General features: G+C 43.6%; 1 protein-coding gene across 1 annotated transcript in view; it reads left to right on the top strand.

Moving 5' to 3' along the window:
* Window positions 1-20,104, top strand: part of LOC122802414 (zinc finger CCCH domain-containing protein 13-like) — a 1,157,483-nt gene that overhangs the window by 1,076,455 nt on the left and 60,924 nt on the right. The window contains exon 16 of the mRNA XM_044072036.1: window positions 848-1,852. Coding sequence (XP_043927971.1) covers window positions 848-1,852 — 1,005 coding nt within the window. The remainder of the gene's footprint in view (window positions 1-847; window positions 1,853-20,104) is intronic.

The raw sequence follows: 20,104 nt of genomic DNA, 5'->3' as shown, positions 1-20,104 counted from the left end.
ACAAATTGGACATGGCCTCCAGAAACAGGGCAAATTTTGGTTCCACCGTTCTCAAGAGTCTGTTCCAATGAGCCACCCAGGATGAAGGTGCTAGGGACGCGGTCCCATCCAGCAAGAATGAAGGCGAGATTGACAACTTAACATTGAGAAGTTATGTACCTACCAAAACGTTCCATGTTAGTTGTCTTCTCTCGCCTTCTTTCTTGCATCCCGCCCACCATCCCCCTAGCCTGGACAGACCGACAGGTTTTCCCCTTCTTCTAAGGGACCTTATCTTGCACTATTCCAAGCCAAACAGGTGGTCCTGGGGTAGCTACGGCTTCAGATAGTGATATTTGGGGAGTTCTCCTTTCTCCTCCTCCACCTGAGTAGGGAGACTGAATTGGCTATTGTTTTCTCAGCTAAAAAACGAGATCTGGGTAGTTACCGCCTAGCATCATGGGATATAGGGTTGCCTCGAGCCGGTAAAATTAGCTCTCGAGCTTTAGTATAGGCCGAGTTGGAGCCGAGGTTCGGCTCCGAACCCATCCAGCAAGAAAGAAGGCGAGAGAAGACAACTAACATGGAACGTTATGGTAGGTACATAACTTCTCATTTTCTTTAATATGTTCAAAATGTATTATATGCCTCCACAGTAAAGCAAGTAATGAACTAACTCATAACAATTACAACAGATGTTTAATTTCATTTTTTTTTTAATTTGGTAAATCAGACCATGTTTTTTATTTTGTACCCACACTTTTTGTAAAACTACTTACAGCAAAAATATGTATCATAATAATAGAATGTACAGCAATACTATGAGATAAGACTCTACTTAATGTTTGTATTTAAATCCCCTTTGTAGGTGAAAAACATCGACTCTTGAGTCAAGTCGTGCGGCCACAAGAATCCCGTTCTCTAAGCCCACAACGTCTTGTTGAGGAGAAGGCAAGCAAATGGAAAGAAGAAGAACGAAAACCTGAAAGGAAAGAGAATGCTAGGCGACATGAAGAGGTGGAATTCAAAGAAAAGGTGACTTCCTTAGACAAACAGAAAGAACAGCTACCCTTAGCAGTTGACATGCCAAAAGCAAAGGAACAAGAAACTGTATTGCATCACCAGTCAGAAGAAACTGAAACATCTGATAAAATGCATGAAGATAAGAAAAAATCCAAATCTGAGAAGAAGTTACTTAAGAAAAGGAGAGATGATGACAGTGGGACTGAAAAGTATAATCCAGAATCTGCAACAGAAGATGCAGTCTCACCAAGGAAAGGTCAGAAGAAAAAGAACAATGAGAAAAAACGTAAGCGTTCAAGGAGTGATTCCGATATTTCTGATGAAGAAGTGGTCCCACAAAGTAAGAAGAAGAAGGGGCCCAGGACTCCACCTGCAATGGTAAAAGAGGAAGCAATAATTGCAACACCAGAAAAAACAGCTGAAATTGTTACTAAACTTGGAGACTCTAATTTCAGTGACTGGTCAGATGAGGATGTCCCTGTGCGGGTAGAAGTTACTGACCCAGATAAAATTGTTGATGATTCTCAGAAGAAAGGACACAAGGGTAAGGAGGAGAGAGAAGTTCCTGTTCCAGAACAGCAGAAGCCTCCAGATCAGAAACGAAGTAGCAGTATTTGTAGCAACAGGAGTCACACATCCAGTCGTTTTAGATCACCTTCCAATGAGTCAGCACATCGCAGTGGAGATGACCAGAGCAGTAGAAGGCAGCATATGAACAGAAGTTCTAGAGAAAGAGACAGAGAAAGAGAAAGAGACAGAGAGAGAAACAGAAGTAGGGAGCCAGTCACTGAGCGCAAGTCACGAATAGATCAACTAAAACGGAGTGAGCCAAGTCGCAGTATTTCTTCTGGTAAGTTTGTCTGCATTTCATGTATTTATTACCTTATTTTGTACCCCCTGTTTATTTACACATATATTTAAAGCACCCCATCATCATTGCTTTCTTTGCAGATGTTATGTATGAAGTCCAATATCCAGCTTTTATTTCTATTACATCATTATTTATAAAGCCATGTTTTTTTTCCCTCATGTTAATGTTTAGACTGTTTTAATTTTCTTTGTGACTAGGCTGTATTGTGTGTGTGTGTAAGTTTGGCCATATTGATTCCCCTCTAGATGCTTCTGTGGAGGACATGGATGATAGGGAAAGTGAAGCATGCAAGTGTGACCCTAGAGACACCAAATTTCGAGAGTATTTAAAGCTAACTTGTCATTGGGGTGGCAATAATCCACTGATTCCATACCCTCCTTGACAAGAAGGCATCAGAGATCTTATTGGCCCACCCATCTGTCCATCTAAATGGTTCCTTTAGTGGAAGTCTTGAGGGATGCCACCAGGATAGCTTGGGAAACCCCTGGCACAGTGATCCTACAGTGGGCGACTGTTTCCTCTGTTTTCTTAGAGAATGAGCTATTTGGGCAGAGATTGTCAAGCCTTCCACCTTGATTTTAATGGTAGCTCTGGAAAAGGCTTCCACACCTCAGAGTCCTGATGTCCATTTGTGAACAATGGAAACGTTTGAGAAGAGTTTACACAGCTGAGTTCTCCACCATATGGGTCCTGAACTGTGTTATTTACAATGGTATATTTTAAGAGGGACTTCGTAGAAAAAATGTAAATAGTTGCTGAATGGGCTGTTAAAAATGAAAGCTCCGCAACCCCCACTCCAAGTCTCAACTACCTTAAACATGAATATCCATATGGTGTACATACATTATAACTCTGTTTTTGGCACTGGTAGATATATTGATTCTGGCATAACAGTTGGCTGGCAGAGGGGGGTTAGGCTGACCGGCTTTACCAAGGGCACCCAAGTGAAATTTTTGTTGTTTCACATTCTGTAGCCCACACATCTTTGTAAAAGAGAGGGGGGCATCTTGCACATGTGGAGAAGCAGGGTAAAACCCTCATAGCTATTACAGGATTTCAGATTCCACGATGTGCTTTTGCTATGATGCTGAAGAACCAGCACATTAAGAATGGTTTCAGCATAACGCACAGTACAAGTATCAATTGGAGACAGCTGCAATGAGACCCAGCTTCCTGGACAGACTTTAGTAAAGTCACAGGCTCAGAGGCAAAGGTACCCTGCACTGTCAGGCTCTCATCTATCCACAGGAAGGCAGCAGCAGGCAATCGTATCACTGTGGAGGCAGTCTGAAGAGGGCTGCACCTCCACCTTTCAGCTTAGACTTCAGTCATGAAAGCTTGAACTTCCATCACCAATGGACAAATGGATCAGGGCAGCAATATGCAAAGTGTGCTGGATCCCCCTTTATTGCTCATTCTGTCCTTTAATCTCCATCTTTGCTTGATGTTCTTTCTTAATAGAAACATGTCAGGCAAGGAGGCATTAGATCTGTTAATAAGAGCCATTCTGGAGGTCTCATCAAACTAGAAGGTGTTTTGCATACTGGTCTAAGTTCTTTTTGATGCTCAGAAAGAGAGATGACCTCAGCAGCCTAAATGCTATATTGCTGTGCAAACCTTGAATATTCATATTGCAATCCGTCCTTTTCATTTTACCAGGAGACTTGATTGTGCTTTTTGAGCTGCCGAGATGCATGTTTATGCATAAAGATTACCAAGAAGTCCAGAAGATACATTTGTGTGTAAGGGTCAGTCATTTCCAGTTCAGGACACACACTGTCTCTTCTCATCTCATCTCATTGCTTAAGGTGTTCATCAAGTGCATGTCCATGGTTGCACCTCACTAGAGGTTGCAATGATTTAAAGATTTTCCCCTACTTGAACAGCTGCTTTCTGGCTACATGATTGGTTTATACTCTGAACATGTCTAGGGGTCTGTGTTCAGACTGTACAAGTCCCTAGGAGTAATATTGAGTCCCCTCTGACCCCAGTTGGTAGCCTTTGTATAATGCCAGTTAAATGCATTCTGTGGCACATCTGGCTTAGTAATGGGTATTATCTGTATATGCCCGGAATTCTAAGGTCTGAAATTCCAGCACTGTAGCAACTCAGCTTTGTCAAAAAATGTTGGGGCTGATAACTGCAGTCATGGATGTGGTACCCCCATGCCCAGGCTTTATAAAGGTTGTGTAAATGGCAGTGGGTTAGTTGGTCCCAGAACTCTGATCCTTATGTCACAATCCAATAAGAATCTCAAAAATATATGTATCAGCACCTGCAGAAGTATACCATACTTGACATTCTTACCTGCTGGAAAGCTTTCTATTTGACAATGTTATAAATGCCAGTCATTATGGATGTGTCTGCCCTAGGGGGCATTGCAACAAGCAACAAGTTCAGGGTGTCTGAACATTACAAGAGACCATACCCCATATCAGTATTGTCAGGATGCAGCCCGTTCTCACCTTGTTTTCAGAACATGTTACCATCAGTCTTGCAACATAGTGATGGTGTAGTGCATCAGCAAGCATTGTGACCTGGTGTTACCCCTTGTGCTGACAGGCCATGAAAATCTTGCACTTGAGTGTCCAGGCACACCAGATGTCCTTCCATATCACTGTTGCAGTATTCCTAATAGAAGGAATCTCCTGCCAAAGATAGCCCAGTGTCTTGCCAGTATATCAAAGGTTTTAGTATTTATAGGCACCATACGTCACACGTACACTCCCCACGCAAGGCATAGGGTATGAAGGTGACATATGGATGCACATATTCAGAACTTCTTTGCTGCTAGTCCAAACACCATCATTGCATCAGCAGTCTGAATGCCTTTCTTCTGTGCTTGTTGCTGAGCCATTTTTCAGATAAGTGCCCGGTTGAGGTTTCTCCTCATCTTCTTTTTATTTTAGCATTGATTGGTTTCTTGTCATCCAAAAAGGGAAAATGTCAGTATGTGAGGCATATTCCCCATAAAGATTGTCACGCCCAGTGCCTCTTTAGTTTGGGTGCTTCCCATGACCATAAGCAGTGTTCTGTCTGCCAAGCTTTTGTCCCTAAGACCCTACATTGTCATCTCTCCTCCCTATCTTATATACCTTGAAAAACAACATCTTATGTTGTTAGCTGAAGGTGCTGTGGTAGAGTCTTACATCCCGAGGGTCAGTCGGCCAAGAAAAATGGCAAAAACTTTAGGTCTGATAAGGCTGCTGTCCACCATCGCCAGACGTCTCTCTTGAGGCTAATGAAAGCCCGGAGGATCGCCTGGTCATTGCTTTGGATTCCTCTGCTGCAACCCCATTAGAAGTTAGCATAGATCCAGCTTCTCGCACTTTCTCAGAGGTTTTGCAGATGTCTGCTCCAGACATCGAAGGGGAACTTCAGCTGATTATATCTGAGGGACCAAGTCGGATTCCGCAAATCTTAATGAGGGAAGAAATCCCTACTACAGTTATTGAGAGTTGCCAATGGTCTGACCCTCCCAGATTGTTTCATGTGGATGTCCCACAGAAAAAGAAACAGAAAACCAAGCATACTTCCCTTGCAGTTAAGGATCCCAATGTGAATGGCAGGATTTTACTCTGGGGTTGGTTAATGCTTTAATGGCTGTAAAGCCTCCTCAAGTGGTGTCTGTGCCTGGCCCTCCCTGGTATTCCACTCCTCTTAAAATACCTAGGGAGTTAGATTCCTCTGAGGATCAGGATTCGGGTGAAGAGTCTTTACCCTCATCTTCTCAAATCTCTTCTTCCTTGGACTGTGGTTCAGAGGAAGAGGATTCTGTTAGTCAGGATTCCCCTTTAGAGGAACTCTCCTTTGGGAATACTATTTCCAGTATGATGGAATTCTTCAAGTGGAATTGCTCTCAAGTTTTGGATATCCAGAAGAAACAATGTGAGCTCGAAGTCTCCCAAGCCTTCTGCTGTTCCCCCATTTCTGGCTGCCCTTCTGGATACCTGTACAGCAGCTTCTGTGGTCCCTGATTCTCATCCTCCAGCCCCCAAGAAGCCTGACAGATTTTACAAGGTGTCTGATTACTGTAAATTTTTATATAAACACCTTTCTGATGATCCTTCTATAGAGTCTTTCTCTTCGGACAAGCACTCCCAAGTTCTTGCACTCTACTAAGTTACTTCCATCAGATAAGGATAATGGGACCATGGAGAGGCTGGGCAAGAGGGTTTATACTGCTGCCACCTTATCCTTCAGGGTCATTAACTATCAGACTCATATGACTAGTTATGTTCTGGCCCTTCTTTCTCTGGTTTCAAAAGTTATTTCTGATCTTCTTGACTGTGAAGGGAAGGCATCTGCCCATTCCCTGTTGGGTTCCACTTTTGAAGTTGCCTGTCATTCTATTAAGTCCAGTTTTGATGCGTCTGATGCTTTCTCCAGGGCTGATGCATTTGGTTCTGTTATGAGCATTACTCATGGCTTCATCTTTAGACTCTTCCTGATGACATTAATTCAGATTATTGGATGCTCCTTTGGACAATAAAAATCTTTCTGATCCTATTACTGCTAAACTTTTTAAGTCTGTTCAGGATAAGGGCAAGGCCTTACAGGAGTTGAAAAATATTTTTGCTTCTACTATTCTTAAGTTTCATAGGAATAAACCTTCCAAATTTGCTTTTTTCCAATCAGTCTCACCCTCTGCCTATTGGTAAAAAGAGTGCTAGGCATGTGCCATCTACTAAGTCTACTCAAGCTCCTACTTCCCAGAAACCCTCCTTTCAGGACAAGCCGGGTTGTGTTTGACAGTTTGCTACTCCTTTCCCTTAGCTAGGTCCCTTTCTTCATTAGTCTTTCCCTGTCCCTTCTAAACTGGTTGAGAATTACAACAGACTTTTGGATTCTGTCTATTGTCTGCCAGGGGATGTTTCTGTATGCCTTCCCTACCCTTTGTCTGCTTCCGAGAGTCTTGCACAAGATCAGGCAGGTCTCTCCCAGAATCGTTATAGTGACTCCCTCCCTTTTGACTCAGACAGCATTGGTTCCCCCTTGTTCCTCACCTGGCCAAGGCCAATAACCACAAGTTACCACATCAGGTGGATCTTCTCACACAGTACAAGGGGTCTGTTATCCATCCTCACTTGTCCACTCTTCAGCTAACACTGTGGGTGATAGGGTTTTGATCCCCTTTAGGCACCTGTTTTCTGAGGACGTGCTTTGGATCCTACAGGAGGCCAGGAAACCCACTACCAGGAAATCCTACTTGTCCAAATGGAAAAGATTTTTTGTCTGGGGCCTCTCCTGAAACCAGGATATCTGTGTAGGTTCTTATAGTTCTATTCCACCCCCCCCCGGGACATTGGTTTTGTTCTCGAAAAATGGACTCTGACTCCTTTTGAGTCTGCTGCTTCAGCTTCCTTGTAACATTGTACTTAGAAGAATGTTCCTTTAGCCCCTCACTTCAGCTCACTTTTTAGTTTTTCATAGAGACAGGGTCTCCCTTCGGGGTCTATATCACAGTCTCGAACTTAGAAAAGTTTGATCATTGTAATAGCGAACCGTTATGTTCGAAACCCAACAAAACCAAAAGCACAGAACAGCGATTTTTTTTCCTAGGGAAAAAAATCTCTGTTCCGTGACAAAAAAAAAAAAAAAAAACTTAACCTTAAACCTAAACTGAAGTGGGGGATTTCACACCCCCCTATTTAAATATACCAACTCCAAGATCGCACCGCAGTGGAGGAAATAACAAGGCCCTGAAAATGGCCCACTGATTTTTTTTCCCTGTGAAAAATGTTGATGTGCCATGGCTTCGCTATTTTCCACATTCAGACTTTAGGGTTCGATATTACAGTGTGAACTTTTTAGCTCATAATATAGACCCTTCCCTTCATACTAATCCTTCTTTTAAGCAGAAGGTGGTCAATGAGGTGTCCCTTAATCTGTCTATTCATCTGCTTTCCTTTCTTCCTACTCAGCAGTCTGCCAGTGAGAAGGTTCTTCACACCTTGGATTTGTGTAGACAGCTCTGACATTATTTAGATAAAACTAATCATATTTGTAAATCTGAGCAGCTTTTTGTTTCCTTTCATCTCAGGTTTTTGGGTTTGGCTGTTTCTAACCAAGCTATCTCATCCTAGATTTCTGAAGCCATTTCTTGTTGTTATTCTTTTCATGGTAAATGTCTTTCCTCTTCAGCAAAGGCTCATTATACCAGAACTATTGCTTCTTCTGGTGTTTTTTTTTCAAGGGTCTGGATACCAATTCCGTCCTTGAAGCTGCTATTTGGTCTTTGTCTGTACCCTCACTAAGCATTACAAGTTGGATGTGATTTCCAGGGCTAGAGCTGGCTTTGCCAAGGCTGTCCTGCATGGGTTTCTGGAGGAATCTTCAGTGCCTTCCTCCTCTCAGGTTTCCTCGAGTGTTTATACTCTTCCCTTTTGTTAGGAATACTGCAACAGTGATATGGAAGAACTTAGTACAGTTATGTAAAGTCTTACCAGAACAGTAGATGTTCTTCTCTTCATTGTTGCAGAATTCACTCCCTTCTGCTGCCTGTGTTAGCCTGTTCTTCTTGCCCTCCTGTCTGACAGGTTTCTTCTTTTTTTTCTGCTTCTGGATGTACATGTCCTTCCTTGTCTCTGGGGACTTTCTTTTCCTCCTGGGACTTTTTCATTTCTGAATGCGTGTCTCTGCACAGCACCTTTATGCCTACTCATTATAGGGGAAGTGTACATGTGACATACAGCACCTGTAAATTCTGGATACTTTGGGAGATGGACATCTACTTTTATGGTATGATTTTACACAACTTTTTTTTCATAATGACTAGTTACGTAAATAGAGAAACCATTTTTGTGGTTGGCAGTCTTAAGTCATTTTTCCCATTAATGTTTCTTTAGTGGATCTTCAGTCGTATGGTGATTTGCAATGTTGTTTTCAATCCTAAATGTAGCAACTTCTGATGATACCATCATTCATAAGTGGCCAGTGAAATCCACTACACTTTCTGCCTTTTTCTCTGATGAGGATTTTCATCCAGAAAGCCTGTGCCTTATCTCACAGAGAACCCTTTATGGCTATAGTACAGCTGGGCACTTCTTACTCTTCCTTCCCGTAAATCTCACTAAGGCATTGACTCCCTCAAACTCATGGCTTGACTTATTCAGTTCTTTTTACCTGTCAGTAATCCATCATTGTGTGCCAGAGTTGTACATCGTTATCTGCAGAAGGGCTATGTACACAGAAGAATAAACATAAATGGACTTGATTTTGTTGCTGTGAGTGGCAGATGGAGATCTTGTATACCTTTTCTATTCCATTACCTTCAGTTTTGGATTACCAGTCTGAGATTTTTGTTTCAGTATCAGTCCGTTTACTCCTGTTCTTGCACCCATGTGAACCTTTCGTTCTGCCAAAGGGTGAGAGCTCCCTAGCCAACTCATTCCCCAGTCAAGACAAGAGTAGGGTGTTAAGAAGCAGGCTGGTCTACAGATTCTATTGATTGTCCTATCCCTACTTTAGTGGCAGCCTTTCAAGCTCCTCAGTAATTGCATTGAAAGGTGCATCTGCACATTTACCAGTGCAGCAAACCAAGTTGCCTTCCCATCCCTAAAGATTTAAGTCATCAGCCACTCACTCTTATCCTGTTCTGCTTGGTCCATCCAGCACCTGTGCCCCTAGTGAAACACAGGTCATATGGGATGCAGTCATGGCTTCATCCCTCTGCAGTATACCTCTCAACCTACAGATGTGGAAAATAGGAACAAAATCCCATGATTAGATATAAATTTTAATACCCAATAGCACATACAGTAATTCTTCCTCCTTCCTGTAAGAATGTGGGAAATTGCTCCAAAATATAGATCTAAAACAGTGTGTGACAAAAATGATGGAAAAATTGTGCACATTGTCAAAGAGACAGTGTAAAATCTGTAGATCTAATGAATTATATTGCAAAATTCTACTAGACAAGGTAATTTATTTTTGCTTCAGAAAAGGGGAGTTGTAAGATGTGTCCTCTTTCTTTAATTTATTATTGCCACTAGTGTGTTGGTCATGTAAGGTAGTTTTCTGTGTACTAGACGGCTTCAAAAATCGAGTTGGGGCTGGCTGCAACTGATATTTTTGATACTGGGCTAAGTAATTATCCTGAATGATTCACCATTTACCCCTAGTTTTGATGCTGGGCTAAGTACTCCTGAATAATTCATCATTAACACCTATTTCTGTTTGTCAAAACTCAGACTTCCTAGAGCCAAGTTACCATCTTCATAAGTCATAAATGCCAAATAGAAGTCTAAAGTTATATTTATTTGCTAGTCTCTATTAGAAACTGCAGTTAGGGTCTGAAACATTTGCTGCACAACTGTAAATTCATTTTAATGTGGTTGAACATCAGGATCTTGCATTGAGACGTGTGATGTCACATGACTTACAGAAACAAAAAGGAAACTTCCTCCTGCTCTGTCGTAGTGTGAGTCAGGTAGTCCTTGTATGTAGTTAGATCCAGTGATGTCTTTTCCATCTGTCTCAACTTGTGAATTATTGTGTCCAGTTGGATCTTGAGAATGTTCATCTCTGAAATTCCACTACCTCTCTCATAATGCTCTGCATAACCTGAATCTCTTCAGATTTCATTTGCCGGTCTTCACTGTTGGATGCGTTTCTCCAAAACTCCTTTGAAGATAAGTGCTTCCAGATTTACTACATATTTTGACTATATTATCTTGATAGTTTACTTCTTGTTGGGTTTTTCCTTCTCCCCAAAAAAATAAATAAATAAAGCTTAACTCTGCTATTAGTGGTTTGTTTGAGCGTGTGAACTTTGTTCTCACCCACCATCTTACTGCTTTTCATTGTGATCTGTCATAGTGGTTAAAGTTATCTTTTGTATGACTGTTGTCTTCTCAACAAATTCTTAAAATGCTTTATGTGCTGTTAGTTTGTTGGTCTAGTGATTCCGTGGAATCCTATTTATATAGTGTATTGCTTACTGTTTCCTGTATTGTTTCTGCACTTGTGCTGTACTTTGCTGATATCCTTCAAGGATGCATCTGCAGTCCTAACATATGGGTTGTCCTGCCTCAGGCAGCCCTTCGGTCGGCCGGATTCCAAAGTCTGGGTCTGGCCTCGGCTGATGTCGCACTTCACCCGACGTCATAGCTGCTGTTTATTGGGTATAAAGGCATCAGCAGACGCCATTTTCCTCAGTCTTTCTTGCCGCGCGGTGCCCGAAGCAGAAGCTGTTCGCAAGTGCCGGTCGGTCAGATCCAGAGATTACTACTACCGAAGACTTCTAAAAAGCTAAGTACCCCGTTGGGGACTCTTTCTTGCCTCAGCCGATGTCAGAAAAAGTAAATAATTGTTTAACTTGTGGGAAACAAATACCTCATAAAGATTTCCACTCTTACTGCCTTCCTTGCTTAGGCCCAGACCACGACGTATCAGCTTGTCTAGCCTGTGCTTCCTTCAACCGACGGACACTTAGACGTCGGTCGGAGTTTGCAGAGGAGTTTTTTGGTCCCGCTTTTGCTTACAAAATGCCGTTGGAGACTCCGACTTCACAATTAGCTAAAAAGCGTAAGGAAAAGGACCGACACTCGCGGTCCGCGGTTTCGGCCGAAACCACGGTTAAGCCAACCGCGAGTGTCTCGGTTTCGGCCGAAACCGAGTCCTCGGTTCTTCCTTCGGCCGAAAGCTTGCCTCCGATAGCCGAGGCCTCACACAGCATGGCTGAATCCGCTACTGAACTTACCCCTGCTGTAGCAGGCTCCCAGGATTTATCAGATAATATTCCTTTAGACATATCTACTCCTGCACGTGGAGCTGCTAGGCCCCCTGCATCTATGTCTATCAAGGCTTTTTCTAGGGCTAAAGCAGCTAAATCTTCTAAGGCCTTGCCTGCTAAAACCCCCTCACACAGGCCTACCTCCAGTTCCCAAATGCTCAGCTTGGCTGAGGATCTCATTTCTTTGATCAGGGGATCCCAACCTCACCCAGACAGGGCCTCTCAACCCCCTCCAGAGAAGAGGCCTAGAGCAGAGCCCCCGGAGCCTGTTTCTACAGACTATTCCTCGGATGATTCAGACAACTCAGGTCCTCCAGAAGGCCCATATTCTCCTTATGAGGATTCTGATGCAGAAGACTCCATTCCTTCTGCCTCTCCTCCTGAGGAATTTTCTTTTGGGGAAATCTTACATGCTATGAGAGAGCATTTTCAATGGCAGGGCCAGGACTTTTCAGATTCAAGGAAAAGGCTAAGGACCTTTTTACATTTACCACAGCATAGGCCTCTAGCCATTCCTCCAGTACTCACAGTTGTTGATGATGCTTATAATGATGCCTGTACTGCCCCTGACTCTATTCCCCTGGCCCCTGCCAAGCCCGACAGATATTACAGGGTCCCGGACACACACTTTCACTTGTATAAGGCTCCTATTGCAGATCCTGAAACCATTTCACAGGGCCCCAAAGCTGTAGCAGCTGCCTCTGCCAAAACCCTCCCTCTGAAAGAGAATCTAGAGCATTAGAGATGGGGTAAAAAGTTTATACTTCTGCTACTCTTTCGCTAGGGCCTTAAACTGTCAATTCCACATGATTCAGTATCAGGAATTTTTGTTAGACCAGCTAAATAAAAAACTGTCCTCTCCTGAACCTATAGACCGTAAGTCCCTTCAGGATTTGGTACATAACACTCAGCAGGTCAGTAATCATTCCTTAAAATGCGGCTATGATGCACTGGAGGCTTCCTTTAGATCAGCTGTGACTGGAACAGTGATTAGAAGGCATGCCTGGTTAAAAGAGCAATCCTTACCAGACCATATAAAGTCAAAGCTTCTAGATGCTCCCATGGAGAAACAAAGTTTGTTTGGTTCCCCTGCACAGCAAGTGCTAAAGAAGGTGGAAGAAAAAGCAAAATCTGTCCAAACAGTCAAGGATTTCTTACAGGTCCAGCCTCCGAGGTTTAGTAGAAACTGGCCTTCGAAGAATTGGTCCTTTCCAGATACCTCCAGAGCACAGAGAGGCAGAAATAGGCGCCCAAGAGGCAGAGGTCAATCCAGAGGTGCCTACAGGGGACGTCAGTGGCAGCCTAACAACCAGAGAAGTACTGCCACAGATCCAGGTACGAACACTCCCACAGGACAGACACAATGACTTGACTCTGATACCGCCTACCAGGGAACAACTGCAAGCACCCTTAGGTGGAAAGCTTGCCTTATTTTCCATAAACTGGCATTACATTACAGGAGACAAGTGGATTTTACAGACAATAGACAAAGGCTACAGGTTTCACTTCCACACTCTACCAAAAAAGAGAGGAATGCCAAACCTACCACCAAACCAAAAAACAAATGCTCTAGCACAAATCAACCACCTACTAAGGATGAGAGCTATAGAAAAGGTACCGCCTATGGAACAAGGGCAAGGATTTTACTCCAGACTTTTCCTGGTTCCAAGAAAAGAAAACCAATGGAGACCTATTCTCGACCTGTCCGCTCTGAACACATATCTCATTGTTCCAAAATTCAAAATGCTGACCCTACAGCTACTTCTTCCCATGCTGGGCAAGGAGTCTTGGCTGGTGACTCTAGATCTCAAGGAGGCATACCTGCACGTCCCTATACGACCAGATTGCAGAAGATACCTCAGATTTCTTGCAGGATCAGAGCATTATCAATTCTCAGCATTGCCCTTTGGCTTATCTACTGCGCCCAGAGTATTCACGAAATGCCTGGCATCAGTAATTGCTCATTGCAGGCTTCAGGGAATTCAAATTTATCCATACCTGGAAGACTGCCTGATACAAGCGGACAACAAGACCAAATTAACAAAAGATTTGGAAAAGGTAATTCAACTACTGCAAGCCCTGGGATACACAGTCAACATGAAAAAGTCAAGGCTGGTACCATCCCAAAGGATAACATTCTTGGGTGCAGAACTGGACACAACAAAGCAAATGGCATTTCTCACAGCAGAAAAGCAAAAGCAACTACCACTCTATTTCATGGCATTAACGACGCAGAACCAGCTTACAGCAAGGAAAGTACTGCAAGCCCTCGGATACATGGCATCCTGCATAATATTGATTCCACATGCCAGGCTACATATGAGGAAGTTGCAATGGTACCTAAGGAATTTATGGTCTCAACACAAGCACAGTCTAGAAGCCCAGATTCCAATAATTCCATGCCTGAAACAAGAATTCCGGTGGTGGGCTCAGGCCTGTCAGCTGAACAGAGGTCTGCCCTTCCACAAGCCTCACCCAAGCCAGACTATCACCACGGGCGCCTCAGACCTAGGCTGGGGGGCACACATGGTGGACAAGTGTATACAAGGCCTATGGACACAAGACCAGCTGAACCTACATATAAATCAAAAAGAGATGCTGGCAGTGAAACAGGCACTTCAGACATTCAGACCTTTTCTTCAACAAGGTCATTTGCTGATAAGGACGGACAACACCACAGTCATGTAGTATATCAACAAACAGGGAGGCACACATTCATATCCTCTATGCCGGATGGCAATGGACCTGTGGAATGTGGCCCTGAATCACAACATTCAACTCCAGGCCAAATTTGTGCCAGGAAAAGAAAATGCATTAGCAGACACCTTAAGCAGAACTACCACGGATGCCCACGAATGGATGCTGCATCCAGACATCTTCAAAACCATTACAAAGAAATGGGGACTACCAGAAATAGACCTGTTCGCATCCCCACACAACCACCAATTGAGGAAATTCTGCACAAGGACATACCACCCACTTGCTTGGAAGGTGGACTCCCTATCCTTCAGTTGGGAAAACCTGACAGCATATGCATTCCCACCTCTTCCTTTGATGCACAAAGTGCTACTGAAGATCAAAGAATATCACCCAAGGATCATCCTGATAGCTCCAGACTGGCCGAGGCAGCATTGGTACCCGCTACTGAGGAGTATGTCTCGGACACACGCATGGCCTCTACCTCTGGTTCCTTTACTGCTAACACAGAACAACTGCAAGATCCTACATCCAAACTTGAAGACACTGCAGCTAGCTGCTTGGAATATTACATAAAGCAAAATAACCCAGACTTATCTCAGAGGGTTAAAGACATTATCCTGGAGGCTCGCAGACCCTCCACAAGGAAGACTTATTCAGCCAAATGGAAAAGATACCTCATTTGGAGTGCAGCAAAAGGAAAAAATGTATCATTAGCAAACATAGCTAACATCCTGGAATACTTAGCAGAACTTTTCCACAATGGCCTGTCTTACTCCTCCATTAAGATTCATGCATCAGCAATTTCAGCAGAATACAACATGGATCCTCCAGTCTTCTGTCATCCTCTACTCAGGCAGTTTCTGAGAGGAATTAAAAATGTAAAGCCTCCAAGGAAGCCACCTTTGCCTACATGGGACCTTAACTTTGTGCTGGAAAAGTTAACACTTCCCCCTTTCGAACCAGCAGCAACAGCAGAATTACAGTTCTTATCTTGAAAAACTGCTTTCCTGCTTGCAATCACTTCAGTAAGAAGGGTTTCTGAATTACAGGCATTAATGGCAGTACAGCCCTTCCTTAACTTCCATCAGGATAGAGTGTCCTTGAGAACTAATCCTACTTTTATGCCAAAAGTGGTCTCCAGGGTATCATTGAACCAAGCAATCCACCTGCCAACATTCTTCCCCAACCCACAGAACAGGGGGGAAAGACTACTGCATACATTGGATGTGCACAGGCAATTGCGCTATTATCTGGACAGAACCAAGACCAACAGAAAGACTGACCAGCTTCTGGTAGCGTATGCAACAGGAATGGAAGGAAAAGCAATTTCAAAACAGACAATCTCCAAATGGATAGGAAATTGCATTATATTTTGTTACTCATTTCATGGAAAGACAACTCCAGAAAACATCAGACCTCACTCCACAAGAGCTACAGCCACTACTACAGCTTTCCTACAAGGAGTGGCTACCAAAGACATTTTAGAAGCTGCTACTTGGAGTTCCGTGCATACATTTGCCAAGCATTATAATCTACCTTTATACTCCAGATCCCGAGCAGGTTTTGCAACTGCTGTTTTGCAAGGGATCTTAGCTACACCATAATCATCTTAGTGCCTCCACCCCCAGTTTGGCTATGGTATTCTACCCATATGTTAGGACTGCAGATGCATCCTTGAAGGACATAGTACAGTTTTGTACCTACCATAAATGTAGATGTCCGAGAGGTATGCATCTGCAGTCAGGATTACCCACCCTCCTTCCCCTCTGTGGTACTCCTAGGGTATTTGCCCATCTTGTAGCTAGCTGGGGGAATCTATTATGGTGTATTTGTTTGTATATATGTATATACATGCTTATATTGTTTGCTCTCTACTGTTTGGAACCATTTGCATTTATTCAAATTTAGCCTTCCTAGAGGGCACCTGGCATCTGGGGCAAGAAACACTGAGGAAAATGGCGTCGGCTGATGCCTTTATACCCAATAAACAGCAGCTATGACGTCAGGTGAAGTGCGACATCAGCCGAGGCCAGACCCAGACTTTGGAATCCGGCCGACCGAAGGGCTGCCTGAGGCAGGACAACCCATATGTTAGGACTGCAGATGCATACCTCTCGGACATCTACATTTATGGTAGGTACAAAACTGTACTTTCCAGAATAGATAAAACTTTGGGCTTCTGAAAATGTTTGAGGTCCAGTGCTAAACTGGTCCTGCAGGATTCACATGATCCCTGTATATATTGTGTGCGAGTTTCTCTTTTGGATGATGACTGCCAGACTGCACTTTGTCTGGGGCCAGTGCTTTGGTTGATTGCAGTGCAAAGTTCATTACGAAAGGGATGCTTCCCACCTCTTCTGTTGCTGCAGCTCAGACTTCTGCTTCGCCTCCTCTATCTAAGATATCATTGCAAGAAAAAGACTAGGGTATGGGTAAGAACTGAAAAGAGAGGGAAATAAATAAGAGTAGAGAAAAATATAGAGGCCAAGAAATGGCCTGTTGATACTTTTGCTGATGATGACCCTAAATTGAAGGCCCCGAGGTCCTCTGCCTCCTCAGAGTTCTTTGTGTATCTGGTGTCAGCAACCCGTCAGTACCAATCACCACTCTTGCTAGATGTTCTTCGTGTTTCACTGTTGCAGTCATCACTTTTGGGTTATCTGCTTGCAGTAGCCCTCAGTCGGCCTGATTAACAAAGTCTTGGGTCCTGCGTCGGTTGCTGTCCCTTCTTCCATGATGTCAGGTCGTCAGGGGTATAAAACATGCAGCCGACGCCATTACATCAGTCTTTCTTGCCGTGCAGTGCCCGAAGCAGGAGCAGTTCGCAAGTGCCGGTCGGCCGACTCCTGAAATTTTCGTTTTCGAGTTTCAGAACCGAAGTCTTCAACTAAAGATAAGTACCCCATTGGGGAAACATTTTCTTGCTCCTTACCGATGTCAGTAAAAATTAATAATTGTATTACTTGTGGAAAGCTAATACCTCATAAAGATTTTCATTCGTACTGTATTTCTTGCCTAGGCCCTGACCACGATGTACCTTGCTGCCAGTTTTGTGCTTTTGTTAATCAGTGCACTATCCGTCGTCTGTATATTTTTACCTCTAAATATTTCGGTTCTGGGTTTAATTATCCAGAAATGTCATTGGTTGGCCATCCCACTACCGGGATTCTGAAAAAACGCACGGATAAAGACCACGACAGGCCGCTGAGGTCCAAAACTGCCGACGATGCTTCTCCTAAGTCATTCGCCAGTTCGCTGGTACTCAGTGAGATACTTTCGCAGCCCATGATACCCACTAGTTCTGGTTCGTAGGCCTCTACTGAGACCCATTCGGAGTCCGGTATGCCGCGAGATACTTCAACTGTGGAACCCGCTGATGTCTCTACCTTGGATGGGTCCGGAGCCGCTGTGCAGGCACCGGCTTCTGAGGGTGTATTCAGGCCTACGGACTTGCATATTAAACCAATGCCTCCTTCTTCGCTAGGCCTAAACTTCGAACCGTGCCTAATAAACCGACGTCCAGGCCACATGCTCAGGCCTCTATGCCTAAAAAACAAATGATAAGAATGGCTGAAGATCTAATTAATCAGGGGTAGCCAACCCCACCCCCCAAGAGGCCTAGTACTGAAGTTGTTTCTGAATCTTCTGACCAGGATTCTGTTTTTTCTGATTCTTCTGATGATCTGGATTTGCCCTTATCTACGTATGAGGATTCTGATGCAGAGGACTCTATTCCAGCTGCCTCCCCTCCAGAGGATTTTTCTTTTGGTGAAACCTTACATACTCTAAGGGAGCATTTCCACTGGGATAGCCAGGATTTTTCTGATTCAAAAAAGAGGCTCAGGGATTTCTTGCTCCTGCCTCAGCATAGGCCTTTAGCTATTCCTCCTGTATTAGACATTGTTGATGATTAAATAATCCAGAATCTGCCAAAAGCAACGAAATATTCTCTGTATGCTGCTTTATTTTTGTTTACGTGCTGTGGTCTTAATAAAAGACGTATTATTGCTCCTGCGGTGTCATTCCTTCTGTGGTTAAGGAATACATTATTGATGATACTTTTTCAGAATCTAGTTTGGCCCCTGATTCCTTGCCTCCTGCTCCCAGAAAACCTGACCGATACTACAGGGTCCCTGAGTCACACAAGTTCCTTTTTAAAAATCCTATTGCGGATCCATAGACTATTTCTCAGAGGCCCAAGGGCATTAAGGCTCCTACTGCTAAAAATCCTACCCCTTCTGATAGAGACTCCAGGGCGCTGGATAGATGGGGTAAGAAGGTTTACACTCTGCAACCTTGGCCATTAGGTACTTTAAACTGTCAGTTTCATATGTTAAAGTATCAGCAAAATGTTATTGGATTGCTTAAACAGAAAATTATGTTTAATCTTGATTGTGTGGAAAATAAAGAATTACAGGATTTAATGCATTCTGTTGAACAGGTTGGAAAACATACTTTGCCATGTGGTTTTGATTCATTAGAGGCCTCTTGCAGGGCTGCTGTTACTGGGTCTGTGCTTAGAAGGCATGCTTGGCTTAAGGAGCAATCTTTACCTGATCATGTTAAAGCTAGATTGTTGGATGCTCCCTTAAATTGGGACCGCCTGTTTGGCAACAAGGCTGAGGAAGTTCTTAAAAAGATGGAAGATGAAGCTAAATCTATGCAAACTGTTAAAGATTTCTTACAAGTTCAGCTGCCTAGATTTAGTAGGCACTGGCCCTCTAAAAATTGGTCCTTTCTAGCCCCTTCCAGTTCTTCTCAACCCAAACCCAGACACAGTAGAAACCCCAAGTTTCAGTCCCTGGGGACACACAGGACTAAGCAGTGGGGGGCCTCCACTTCCAAATTTGGGAGTAATAAGACTCCCCCCTATAGTAAATTTCTCAGTGACTTCCTTTTAACATTTCCAAGCACTTATCAACTGACTGCCCCTTTGGGGGGAAATATTGCTCTTCATGCAAAAAACTGGGAGCTCATTACCCAGGACAAATGGGTTTTAAATATAGTGTCCCAGGGATACAGATTTCACTTCCACACGTTGCCAACACCAAACGGGTGGCCGGACCTACCTCCAAATCAGTGGGCTAAGGCCCAAAAACAAGTACTTTCTCCTAAGCATGGGGGCTATTCAGTTGGTACCAGAAGAGGAAAAGGGACAAGGTTTCTACTCGAGACTTTTCCTGGTACCCAGAAAAGACAATTCATGGCGTCCTATCCTGTACCTGTCTACTATAAACATCTTTCTGGAGATTCCAAAATTCAAGATGCTGACTGTTCACCATTTGCTTCCTATGCTAGGCAAAGACGCCTGGTTGGCAACACTAGATTTAAAAGAAGCATACCTGCACATCCCAGTCAGGGAATCTTGCAGAAGATACCTTTGCTTCAAAGCAGGCTACAAACACGATCAGTTCTCTGCACTGCCCTTCGGCTTATCTACTGCGCCCAGGGTATTCACAAAGTGCCTAGCTCCAGTTATTGCATTTTGCAGGCAAAGAAATATTCAAATATACCCATACCTGGACGACTGTCTAATTCAGGCAGAAAGCCAGGACATACTTTTGAATCATCTGGCCTTTGTACAAAGTGTTCTAACCTGTCTGGGGTACACCATAAACGAAAAGAAATCTCACCTGGTACTTAGTCAACAAATTATATTCCTGGGAGCAAGCTTGAATACAACTTCCCAGATGGCTTATTACCTCACACCAGAGAAACAAATTCATTTGACAATCTACTTCAAACAAGTGGCCGCAAAAACCCTGCTATCTGCAAGACAATACTGCAAGCCTTGG

This window comes from Protopterus annectens, chromosome 5.part0 (genome assembly GCF_019279795.1).
Source record: "Protopterus annectens isolate FY-2018-M chromosome 5.part0, PAN1.0, whole genome shotgun sequence".
In the NCBI taxonomy this organism is placed as follows: Eukaryota; Metazoa; Chordata; order Ceratodontiformes; family Protopteridae; genus Protopterus; species Protopterus annectens.
Note: the sequence above shows the minus strand (reverse complement) of the source record. Positions and strands in the feature narration are given on the sequence as shown.